At 43.1% G+C, this 13358-nt stretch overlaps 1 protein-coding gene across 1 annotated transcript; it reads right to left on the minus strand.

The window, feature by feature from the left end:
- On the minus strand, positions 1–3388 carry OPN1SW (opsin 1, short wave sensitive). The gene is made up of 5 exons (XM_002818421.3): positions 3037–3388; positions 2585–2753; positions 2095–2260; positions 1243–1482; positions 1–249 (listed from the first exon to the last, which is right to left on the minus strand). Exons 1-5 carry the CDS (start codon positions 3386–3388, stop codon positions 130–132), a joined length of 1047 nt encoding a protein of 348 aa, XP_002818467.1. The 3' UTR covers positions 1–129.
- Between the last annotated feature and the right edge of the window lie 9970 nt (positions 3389–13358).

Below are 13358 nucleotides of genomic sequence, written 5' to 3' on the forward strand. Positions count from 1 at the left end.
CAAACTGCCATCACTCCTCTTACCATCTTTTTTGTGTTTTTAGTAGTTTGGTTTCTGACGGAGACAATAGAAACTTACTTAAAAGTAAAATTTAATTCTAGCTGTTGCAAACAGGCCAATATTGGGTCCTCAGTTGGGGCCAACTTGGGTAGACGAGACAGTAGAAACTTCTGTTTTCTGGGAGCTGCATGTGTCGGATTCGTCTGTCATGGCCTTCCCACACACCATCTTCATGATGCAAGCTTGGAACTGGAGAGAAAGGCACAATTGGAGATAACCTTGGCAGATGAGGAAGTATGGGAAAAAATACCTCATTCTCTGTATCACCAAAGCCTTGCATAATGCTTTGTACCCAGAATGCCCTTAGGTGGTTTTGAATCTATCTTCCCCATCCTGAAAACTGTCTAGATTCCAGTCTAGAACTACTCCTGGGTCTACGGTAATCCTAAACATTCTGGTCAAATCTGAGACCTCACTGTTGGTAAATTCACAAACCATCCTGCTTCATAAAAGCACTGTCAACAGAGGCCCCTCCGTTACTAGCAGGTGCTCCCAGCTGGAAAGGACTGCCAATTCTCTTCTATCCAGGGAGGTTTCAAATTAGTTTTGAGTTTACCTCTGGGATTGAGGAAACAATACCATCTGAAAGTAGGGTTTTTGCCACTTAGGGTTTGGTGTTTATTAGCTCAGATTTCAGATGGGATAGGAAATCCCCCGGTACCTTCAGATGATAAGACATTTTAGAGATTTATGCATGTGGTATGATTTCTGTGCTTCACACATGCTCGTGCAGGCTAAAAGTTGGAAGGGAAATGATTAAGAAATTATTAAATGCAAGGACTGGAAATTCAGAGGAATCTGAGTTTTTATTTTTATTTTTTAAATTTTATTTAAGTTCCAGGATACATGTGCAGGATGTGCAGGTTTGTTACATAGGTAAACGTGTGCCATGGTGGTTTGCTGCACGAGTTTTTCAATAAAATGCTTTCATTCATCCTGTTCTTTGGAGCAACTTCATTTTCCTGACTCAAGTTCTTTCCTCCGGGGTTCTATTTTCTTGTCTTGGTAACCATGCCTTCCTCCCTGTGTTTACCAAGGGCTTCCCAACCTACTCGGGGGTTTTGTGGCTTCCCTCGTCTGCTAGAAACCTGAGTAGAGTCCAGGGTGCTCTGAGTTAAAAGTCAATGGTGAGAAAAGAACCAGGGTCTTCTGGACCATAGGAATGTGAACAGAGAGCTTTACCTGCTTATTCATGAAGCAGTAGATTATGGGATTGTAGATGCAAGCACTCTTGGAGAAGAATGAAGGAATGGTGACAAGTCGTAAGTCCAGCCCATGGTTACGGTTGTTGACCATGTACATGGCGAAGGCTGCGTAGGGCACGTAGCAGACACAGAAGGATCCTACCATCACAACCACCATGCGGCTCACCTCCCGTTCAGCCTTCTGGGTCGTAGCTGACTCCTGCTGCTGAGCTGCAACCTGGGGTGGAGCACGGAGAGCATCACATCCCTCTCTTTCCCGGCCCTCCGGATGCTTTCTTTTTTTTTTTAATTTTTAATTTTTAATTTTTAATTTTTTTTGAGACGGGAGTCTTGCTCTGTTGCCCAGGCTGGAGTTGCAGTGGTGTGATCTCGGCTCACTGAACCTCCACTCCCAGGTTCAAGTGATTCTTTTGTCTCAGCCTCCTGAGTAGCTGGGGTTACAGGCACATGCCACTGCGCCCAGCTAATTTTCGCATTTTAGCATTTTGCCATGTAGGCCAGGCTGGTCTGGAACTATTGACCTCAGGTGATCCGTCTGCTTCGCCCTCCCAAAGTGCTAGGATTATAGGCATGAGCCACCTCGCCCGGCCTCTGGATGCTTTTCTATGGGATGGGGGAGGGGGCATCCACTCTGATTGCCTCTTTTCTGTTCCATCTCCTGGCCTAGGTCCTTTGGCTCTCCATCATTCTCCCTCCTCCTACTTCCTTTGCTGCTTTTAGATACCCTCTCTGGCTATGGACATTTCCAGGCATCTTATGTTCCAGAGCACTCTTCCTTCTCATGTGGAGGCCCGAACCCCTTCCTCCCTGACTATCAAATGCCACTCACAGCTTTCAGGGCCCTCAGCAGCTGAGTGTAGGAGAAGCAGATGAGGGAGAGAGGCACGATGAAGCAGAAGATGAAGAGGAACCACGTATAGGACTCGCTGCGGTATTTGGTGCCCACGGTGTACCAGTCAGGGCCGCAGGAACATTGCAGGCCCTCAGGGATGAACCTGCAAAGGACCAAACACTTGCTCAGTGGACTCTTCACAAGAGTGCAGTGGGAGCTGAGATGCCTGGATTGTGTTCTCCACTTAGAACCCAGGGAATGCCCAAAGGCTTCAAGCAGGGAGGTTTTCTGTCCTGACTGGGAGAAGCTTACAGCAATTCCAACTGCAGAGTAAACGTTAGCACTTGGCTCCCACTGCCCTTTGGCCTTATATTGCAACTCTTTAAAAAGTAGAGGTCAAAGACTAAATAGTTATACCCAAGCTCTCTTTCCACCCACATCAACCTGAGCTCCTAGTTAAGTCAGCACCACTGCCCTGCACTCTCACCGGCTCCAGCCAAAGAAGGGTGGGATGGAGACGCCAATACCAATGGTCCAGGTAGCCAGGACCACCGTCAGTGCGTGCTTGGAGCTGAAGCGGAAGTTGCCGAAGGGCTTACAGATGACAATGTAGCGCTCAAAGGCCAGGAAGGCCAGTGACCAGCCTGTAACCAGACCTGTGGTGAAATGTGAGGATAATGGGCTAGACAGAGCCCCACCCAGCCTGGCTGGCAGAGTGGCAAACAGATCGGGTGGAGCAAGCACAGAGACACAGGGCTGGACTGACATTTGGAGTGAAGACTCAAACATACTATTTTGGCCAAACTTCTAGTCTGGGTTGCTTTGTACCCCAGTATTTTAAAAAGCACCAGACTCATTTCCCCCAGACTCCTCTTTAGGAACCCCTCCAGTGGAGTAGCAACCGTTGCCTTCCCCTAACCCCTTTTTCCCCTGCAGTACCTGCTACAGTGCCCAGGAAGCCCTCCAAAGCACAAACATGGCGACCGAAGACGAAGTATCCGTTACAGCTGGCGACGAAGACAGGGAAGACAGAGAAGATGCAGAGGAGGAAGCCTCCGAAGGACACGTTGACCAGAATGTAGTTAAGGGGCTGCCGCAACTTTTTGTAGCGCAGTGTGGCCACCAGCACCATGGCATTGAGTGGTAACCCTACAAGGAAGACAGTGCCCATGAAAGCTGCCTGGAGGTAGAAGGCCCAGACAGGGGCAATGTGGTACTGAGGCCCATCCCACGGCCCCACTGAAGAGATATTTTTGAACAGATAAAACTCTTCGTCTGACATCTTTCTCATGGATGCCCCACACCCCCCTCTGAGTCTTCTTATAGGTGATCCTCCCACCCCACAAAACCCCTCCTCTAAAAACACTTGGGCTCTGTGAATGATCAATACTAATCCTAAACCTCCCAAGGACAAAGTTTGGGATTAGAAATCCCTAAACCACTACCTAAACCTTTTGTGGCCCCAAAGCCGATTGTGTTCTTCAGAGGATAAGAGATTGGGCTCAAATAATCTGTATGCGCAATGCTGGGTGCTGGGATGAACAGAAGTGGACTCCCTGAGGTCTGGGAGGTGCTGACCCATATTCACTGAAGATGCTTCCACCTTTTTGTTGTTCTTTTAATGGGGCTATAGAAAGGGCACGCCTCTTATTTTGGCTTCTGGCACAACTGTATCAGTTAAGTTTTCCTCAACTCATCTGCCCCTTTGTGGAAGGTGCCCATCTTAAGTCTGCTGAGAGGCTGGGAACCAGCCCTGGGCTGCAGGAAAGGGCTGGGAGTGGGGAGTGCCCTGGAAGCACATCAGTAAACAGCCTTGATGGAACAGGACTTAGGCAACTTGACAATGCCTAGAGGTCTAGGGCATCCCTGAGCCAGGCTGCCTCCATTTCTTTGCATTGAATCTACTCAAAGAGTGTGCCTTTCCTACTCAGACCTCCAGCCAGGGAGGCAGGTCTGTTCACCGTCCTTATGCCATGTTCATGCCTACCCCTACCCTTAGCTCAACAAGTCACCACAGTCTTCCTCCTGTCTGTTCATTGAAGTCTTACCTAGCCCTCACAGCCTACCTCACAAACACCTCTTCTGTGCAGCCCACCCCAGTGACACCAACTCTGCTCTAAGTTCCACCTGCACTTGTACTCAGTACTACACTTTAGGCTTTATGCATGAATCTTTTCCACCTCAGCAGATCATAAATATATAGATGAGTTGGCCGGGCGCGGTGGCTGAAGCCTGTAATCCCAGCACTTTTGGAGGCCAAGACGGGCGGATCACGAGGTCAGGAGATTGAGACCATCCTGGCTAACATGGTGAAAACCCGTCTCTACTAAAAATACAAAAGATTAGCCGGGTGTGGTGGCGGGCACCTGTAGTCCCAGCTACTCGGGAGGCTGAGGCAGGAGAATGGTGTGAACCTGGGAGGTGGAGCCTGCAGTGAGCCGAGATCACGCCACTGCACTCCAGCCTGGGGGACAGAGCGAGACTATATATATAGATGAGTTAAAAGTGACACACTTGGCCGGGCACGGTGGCTCACGCCTGTAATCCCAGCACTTTGGGAGGCTGAGGCAGGCGGATCACAAGGTCAGGAGATCGAGACCATCCTGGCTAACACGGTGAAACCCCGTCTCTACTAAAAAATACAAAAAATTAGCCGGGCATGGTGGCGGGCGCCTGTAGTCCCAGCTACTCGGGAGGCTGAGGCAGGAGAATGGTGTGAACCCAGGAGGCGGAGCTTGCCGTGAGCCAAGATCACGCCACTGTACTCCAGCCTGGGCGACAGAGCGAGACTCTGTCTCAAAAAAAAAAAAAAAAAAGTGACACACTTTAGGTATAAATAAGTTTAAAAGTGAAAGGATGGTCCAGTAATGGCAGAATAGTTTATTAGATGAATGCCCCCTTAGGCAAAAAAATTGTAAACTGGACACAATATGAATAACAACTTTTTGAAAACACCTAAAGTATCCAAAGCAGGCAGAAACTGAAAGGAACTCAACTCTTCAATTAAAAGAACCATCTACATTGTTATTTTTTTTTTCCTGAGTGTACTCCTGAGTATAAATGGCAGAGGATAGCTAGAACTTGAGCAGAAAGCCCCACCCTTTTTTGGCTTGAAGAGTCAGAGGACAGAGGACAGTTTGGGACTCCAGAACAGCTGAAGGTGGATTTCCTGGAATGAAGGAAGCCACAGAAGGCAAAGTCTTTAAATCTGCATATAAACTCCCCTCAAATCATAGGCTGACTGCTAAACTGTGGAGGGAGGAATTTCCAAGAGCCCAGTAAAAGACAACCACTGGAGGTCTGAAAGAGCTAAACAGATTTTGACTGTTACCCACTGTAGCAGAGAAAGAGTTTGAATTTGAATCCCAAGTCAGAGGGTCTGGGTAAACACTTAGGGCTTTCCACTTAAAACTCCCAAAAGGCCACACCATAGAGCTAAAATCTATATCCCAGGACTAAATATTTGTTCTGAGAGTAAGGGCAAAGCCAAAGCTGACTCATACTAGCAAAAGATAAAACCAAGCCTCAGCAGGTTCAAGGTGATCAACTAGTAAGTTAACTGCTTATTAGAACAAAAATCAACACTCCTCAATGGAAGATAACCCAGTTTCTAAAGTTCACTATCTACAATGTCTAATATACAATGAAAAACTAAAAGGCATGTGAAAGAAAAAAACCCACAAGAAAATATGAGTCACAGCCAAAAGAAAAAGCAGTCAATAGAAACAGAACCTGAGATGACCCAAGAAGTTGGCACCAGCAGAAAAAACTTCAAACAGCGATATAAATATATTTAAGAACTGGAAGGAAAAAAATGATCATCGTGAGTTAATGGATCTCAACAGAAGAATGGGAAAAATAAAATAGCCAAATGGAAATTCCAGAACTGAAAACTACATCCAATGAAGAATTCACTGGATGGCTGAACAGCAGATTGGACAGCAGAAGAAAGGATCAGTGAACTTACAGATAGATCAATAACAAAAAATACCTGGAAAATCCCCCAAACACTTAAGAATAAGCAATATACATCTAAATATCCTGTGAGTCAAAAGAGAAATCATAAGGAAAAACTGAAAGAACTTGAGCTGAATAACAATAAAAAAGTATTAGAAATTGAAGGAGGCAGCTAAAGCAGTAGAGAAAAATTTATAGCTTTAAGTATTTATACTATAAAATAAATGTTTAAAATTTAAACTTTCACCTTGAGAAGCTGAAAGAGTGAATCAAATCTGAAATAAATAGGGGCAGATACTAAAAAGAGCAGAAAACAATGAAATTAAAAATGAATAAAGAATGGAGAAAAATCAATGAAACCTGAAGCAAAACAAAATAGTTCTCTCCTGTCTCCAGCATCTCCTCAGTAGGATCTGAGCCAATCTCGGGTCACTGCAACCTCCACCTCCTGGGTTCAAGTGATTCTCTTGCCTCAGTCTCCCATGTAGCTGGGATTACAGGTCTGTGCCACCATGCCCAGCTAATTTTTGTATTTTTAGTAGAGACAGGGTTTCACCATTTTGGCCAGGCTGTTCTCAAACTCCTGACCTCAGGTGATCTGACCACCTCGGCCTCCCGAAGTGCTGGGATTACAGGCATGAGCCACTGCACCCGACTGACTTAATTATTTCCGAAAGACCGCCACTCCCATGTGCATGCGCACACATGCACATCCCCCACAAACACTCGCCCGCAGGTAGGAGTCCTGGTGGAGGTTACTGGGGAGAGCCAGCTAAGGGTCCAGCCAGATTGCCTGAGTCATGGGGGGAACAGGGTGAGAGGGCACTGTCTGGGAAGGTGTGAGGACGGTATTAGGAGGGGCCAAAGATGTGGCCACCTAGCCTTGTACAGATGAGCAGAGCTGCTCATCCCTTGCCCGCGGCAGGACTTCAGGACCAGGGCCAGAGGTCACCTTAAGGTGCCTATCCCTGAGCAGGGCACATGGACTGTGTGTGAGCCTGGCCTGCGTGGAACAAGCCAGCCTCCACTGTCCTCTGGGCTCTGCTGAGGTGCCCACCACTGCAAACATTTCTGATGGGAAGCTAAATGGCGAGGGTGCAAGACACCTCGGGCCCTTTTATATCCAGTGTACAAGGCTAGGTGGCCACACATTTGGCCCCTCCTAATACTGTCCTCACGCCTTCCCAGACAGTGCCCTCCTACCCTGTTCCCCCAACAGCAGAGGGAGACAATGGGCCCAAGCTGGAGGCAACCCAGTCCCCGAGGGGCTCAGACCAAAAAGAGCCTCACCCAAGGGCAAAGTCTTACCAGTGCTCAAGCCATGGACAAAAATTCTCCAAAGTCATGGAGGCCACAGAGTAGAAGGAGGCAAGCTTCTGAGGAAGGGGCATGGGGTAAAGGAGGAAGAGAAAATATAAAAACTGGAGGCAGACTGAGCACGGTGGCTCACACCTGTAATCCCAGCACTTTTGGAGGCCAAGGTGGGCAGATCACTTGAGGTCAAGAGTTCACTAACCTGGCCAACATGGTGAAACCCCGTCTCTACCAAAAAATACAAAAATTTGCTGGGCATGGTGGCACACTCCTGTATAGTCCCAGCTATTTGGGAGGCTGAGGTAGGAGAATCGCTTGAACCCAGGAGGCAGAGGTTGCAGTGAGCTGAGATTGTGCCGCTGCCCTCCAGCCTGGGCAACAGAGCGAGACCATGTCTCAAAACAAAAAACCAAAATAAAATAAAAAATAAAAACTAGAGGCATCTTAAGTGCATTTAGTGTATACAGTGCTCTTCCCAGGCTGAAAATCACCTTATTAATTTAGAACATGTGAATACACTAAGGCTTTACAGAAGATCACACAAAATACACTCAGACCAGGATTTCTCAACGTCGGCACTGTTGACATCGCAGATAATTCTTTGTCATGGGGGCTGTCCTGTGCATTGTAGGATGTTGAACAGTGCCCCTCTCCTCTAGATGCCAAAATCAACACTACCAGCCCAGTCATGATAACCAAAAATGTCTCCTGACATTGTCAAATGCCTCCTGAGAGACAAAACTCTTCCTTCCCCACTCCCCTCCCCTCCAGCTGAGATCCAACCATTGATTTAGATTTAGACTTACAAATGCTCAGAACCCAATATAATACAATCAAGTGAAAATTTTTTTTTCCATTTGTTCCAATTGTCCAGAAAAAAGGAAAGTCCTACCAAAGTGGATATTTTCTGAATAGTTTCAGGAGGTCTTTCTTTCTCTTTCTTTTGTTCTTTCTTTCCCTCCCTCCCTCTCTCTTTCTCTCCCTTTCCTTTCTTTCTTCCTTCCTTTCTCTCCTTTCTTTCTTTCTTTTTTTTTCTTTTTCTTTCTTTCTCTTTCTTTCTTTCCCTTTCCTTTATTTATTTATTTATTTTTTGACAGAGTCTCGCTCTGTCGCCCAGGTTGGAGTGCAGTGGCGCGATCTCGGCTCACTGCAAGCTCTGCCTCCTGGGTTCACGCCATTCTCCTGCCTCAGCCTCCCGAGTAGCTGGGACTACAGGCGCCCGCCATCACGCCTGGCTAATTTTTTTGTGTTTTTTAGTAGAGACGGGGTTTCACTGTGTTAGCCAGGATGGTCTCGATTTCCTGACTTCGTGATCCACCCGCCTCGGCCTCCCAAAGTCCTGGGATTACAGGCGTGAACCACTACGCCCGGCCTGCTTTGCTTTTTCCCCTTCCCTTCTCTTCCCCTCCCCTCCCTTCCCTTCCCCTCCCCTCCCCTTCCCTTCTTTCTCTTTTCTCTTTCTTTCTCTTTCTTTTCCTTCCTCCCTTCCTTCCTTTCCTTCCTTCCCTTCTCCTTCCTTCCTTCCTCCCTCCCTTCCTTTCTTCCTTCTGACAAGATCTCACTATGTTGCCCAGGCTGGTCTTCATCTCCTAGCCTCAAGCAATCCTCCCTCCTCAGCCTCCTGTGCTGGGATTACAGGTGTGAGCCATTGTACCCAGCAAGGGGTTTTAAAATTTTTATTCTCATTAGAAGCTTATTTATTTATACTTCTTCCTTTTCCTAAAATAGTTTAAGGGAGACTTGCAAGAATCTATAGGACACAACAAGAAATAATGAATCAAATGTAGAAGCAGAAGAAAGAGAAACAACAGTGGGAAGTTAAAGAGTCAGGAATTATACTGACATCTGATGGCTCTGTGAACTTGCTACCTATGGGCGACACACTCAGCCTCATGCTTTCTAGCAGCCACTCATTTACACAATTCTCCAGAGAAAAAATGCAAACCAACTGTTCTTGGGGTTATGACAGACAAGAATGCCTCCCTGGGGACTTCACAAAGGAGATACTGGTGTGAGATAATATAAACAATGTCCTCAACAACATCTTTGAGTAGATAGGACAACCAGTTGCACAGGATTGGGTCTAGTACTGACCCCTCAGTATGGACTCAACACAGCACAAAGCACAATTCAAAACCATTAGGGCGAGGTCAAAGTACTGCTGAGCTGCTCTGATCCAGAGGAAATTTTGGCTCTCTGGAGGCTCAAAATGCATTTCTCCCTATCCTACTTATTGCTTCTCTCTGATCAGTTTTTAATAATTTAATTTCTGTTTTGAATGGAATATGTGTATATACATATACATATGCATTCAGCTCAAAATTCAAAAAGTACAAAAGAATATACAGGCCGAGCATGGTAGCTCACACCTGTAATCCCAGCACTTCGGGAGGCTGATGCATGTGGATCACTTGAGGTCAGGAGTTCGAGACCAGCCTGGCCAACACAGCGAAACCCTGTCTCCCCTAAAAATACAAAAATTAGCTAGGTGTGGTGGCATGTGCCTATAATCCCAGCTATTCGGGAGGCTGAGGCTCGAGAATCACTTGAACCCAGCAGAGGTGGCAGTGAGCTGAGATTGTGCCACTGTACTCCGGCTTGGGCAACAGAGCGAGATACTCCTTCTCAAAAAAAAAAAAATATATATATATGTGTATATATATACATATATGTATATATGTATATATGTGTGTATATACACATATGTATATATGTATATGTGTGTATATATGTATGTGTGTATATATACATATATGTATATATGTATACGTGTGTATATACATATATGTATATATGTATACGTGTGTATATATACATATATGTATATATGTATACGTGTGTATATATACATATATGTATATATGTATACGTGTGTATATATACATATATGTATATATGTATACGTGTGTATATATACATATATGTATATATGTATACGTGTGTATATACATATATGTATATATGTATACGTGTGTATATATACATATGTATATATGTATACGTGTGTATATACATATGTATATATGTATACGTGTGTATATACATATGTATATATGTATACGTGTGTATATACATATATACATATATGTATACGTGTGTATATATACATATATATGTATACGTGTGTATATACATATATACATATATATGTATACGTGTGTATATACATATATACATATATATGTATATGTGTGTATATACATATATACATATATGTATATGTGTGTATATACATATATACATATATGTATATGTGTGTATATACATATATACATATATGTGTGTATATACATATATGTATGTGTGTATATATATATGTATATGTGTATATATACATATATACATATATGTATGTGTATATATACATATATGTATATGTGTATATATACATATATGTATATGTGTGTATATATACATGTGTATATATGTGTGTGTATATACATATATGTATATGTGTATATATGTGTGTGTATATACATATATGTATATGTGTATATGTGTGTATATATGTGTGTGTATATACATATATGTATATGTATATGTGTGTATATATGTGTGTATATATACATATATGTATATGTGTATATGTGTGTATATATACATATATGTATATGTGTGTATATGTATGTGTGTATATACATATATGTATATGTGTGTATATACATATATGTATATGTGTGTATATACATATATGTATATGTGTGTATATATACATATATGTATATATGCATGTGTGTATATATACATATATGTATATATGCATATGTGTATATATACATATATGTATATATGCATGTGTATATATACATATATGTATATATGTGTATATGTGTATATGTGCATATATACATATGTGTATGTGTATATGTGCATATATACATATATGTATATGTGTATATGTGTATATATACATGTGTGTATGTGTATATGTGTATATATGTGTGTATGCATATGTGTATATATGCATATGTGTATATGTGTATATATACATGTGTGTATGTGTATGTGTGTATATATACGTGTGTATGTGTATGTGTATATATACGTGTGTGTGTGTATGTGTATGTGTATATATACGTGTGTGTGTATGTGTATGTGCATATATACGTGTGTGTATGTGCATATATACGTGTGTGTGTATGTGTATATATACGTGTGTGTGTATGTGTATATATAGTGTGTGTATGTGTATATGTGTATATATACGTGTGTATGTGTATATGTGTATATATACGTGTATGTGTATGTGTATATATACGTGTGTGTATGTGTATATGTGTATATATACATGTGTGTGTATGTGTATGTGTATATATACGTGTGTGTATGTGTATATGTGTATATATACGTGTGTGTGTGTATATATACGTGTGTGTATGTGTATGTGTGTATATATACGTGTGTGTATATATGCATGTGTGTGTATGTGTGTATATATACATATGTGTGTGTATGTGTATATATACATGTGTGTATGTGTGTATATATACATGTGTGTATGTGTATATATACATATGCGTGTGTATATATACATGTGTGTATGTGTGTATAAGTGTGTATGTGTATATATACATATGTGTGTGTATGTGTGTATATATACATATGTGTGTGTATGTGTGTATACGTGTGTGTGTATATATACGTGTGTGTGTATGTGTGTATATATACGTGTGTGTGTATGTGTGTATATATACGTGTGTGTATGTGTGTATATATACGTGTGTGTATATATACGTATATGTATATATGTATATGTGTATATATATACGTATATGTATATGTGTATATATGCGTATATGTATATGTGTATATATGTGTATATGTATATGTGTATATATGTGTGTATATATGTGCATGTGTGTATATGTGTGTATATGTGTATATATGCGTATATGTGTGTGTATATATGTATATATGTGTGTGTATATATACGTATATATGTGTGTGTGTATATATATACGTATATATATGTATATTATGGCCAGGCATGGTGGCTCACGCCTGTAATCCCAGCAGTTTGGGAGGCCGAGGCAGGTGGATTACCTGAGGTCAAGAGTTCAAGACCAGCCTGGCCAACATAGTGAAACCCCGTCTCTACTAAAAATACAAAAATTAGCCGGGCGTGGTGACACATGCCTGTAATCCCAGCTACTGAAAGGCTGAGGCAGGAGAATTATTTGAGCCTGGGAGACGGAGGTTGCAGTGAGCCGAGATCTCACCACTGCTCTCCAGCCTGGCGGACAGAGTGAGACTCTATCTCAAAAAAAAAAAAAAAAAAAGGAAGAAGAATATTCAGAGAAAAAGAAGTTTCCTTTCCACCCAGCCTCCCAACTACTCACTTACCTTCTCAGAGGCAACCAGTGGTAGCTTCTTGCTGTTTTTTATATATATAGGAGGTGACAGTGAGGTTGAGATAATGTGTGTGACAATGTTGTCTGTTAAATACTAACCCATAAGGCTCTCCAGACAGGTGATAAGGGAAGAACTGACATGCTCTTGTGAAAATGAGGACTCAGGATCTGCCTAAAAGCCATCCTCACACTTAGGAAGAGAGTGAGGAAGCTCCTGGAGGGAGGGCCATGATTCTCCCTAAGAGACAAAGGAGCAACTGACGGCCTCAAGTCCTACTGCATGGATGAAGGCCACAGTGATTTTAGCCTGGAAGCAAATTTAAGGTATGTGCCAGTGGATTTCCACCAGGGCCATGCTCCTCTCCGCCGACTCTACCATCTAGGAGGCTTTTGGAAGCATGCAGGGTGTTTCATGGCCATCACAATAGTGGAGAAGGAATTACTGGTATTCAGTGGACAGGATGCAGCTCCAGATCGGCCACACAAAGAAGAATGATCCTGCCCCAAATTCCAACAGCACCTCTGAGAGAAGCACTGGCTAGGACCCAACCCTGGTCTCAGCTCTGAAACATCTTCAGCAAAGTTCCCCTAGGAGCCCTAGCTTTGAGCAGCATCACTTTCTGGCACACTCACCAAGAG

Source organism: Pongo abelii, chromosome 6, assembly GCF_028885655.2.
Source record: "Pongo abelii isolate AG06213 chromosome 6, NHGRI_mPonAbe1-v2.0_pri, whole genome shotgun sequence".
In the NCBI taxonomy this organism is placed as follows: Eukaryota; Metazoa; Chordata; class Mammalia; order Primates; family Hominidae; genus Pongo; species Pongo abelii.

What these genes read in the sequence shown, in the direction of transcription:
- OPN1SW (XM_002818421.3), bottom strand. Translation starts at nt 3,388, where the DNA reads ATGAGAAAGATGTCAGACGAAGAGTTTTATCTGTTCAAAAATATCTCT. An exon ending in CTTCCTGGGCACTGTAGCAG is followed by an intron (nt 2,754 to 3,036) that starts GTACTGCAGGGG and finishes ATTTCACCACAG; the next exon opens with GTCTGGTTACAGGCTGGTCA. An exon ending in CCCTTCTTTGGCTGGAGCCG is followed by an intron (nt 2,261 to 2,584) that starts GTGAGAGTGCAG and finishes GGTCCTTTGCAG; the next exon opens with GTTCATCCCTGAGGGCCTGC.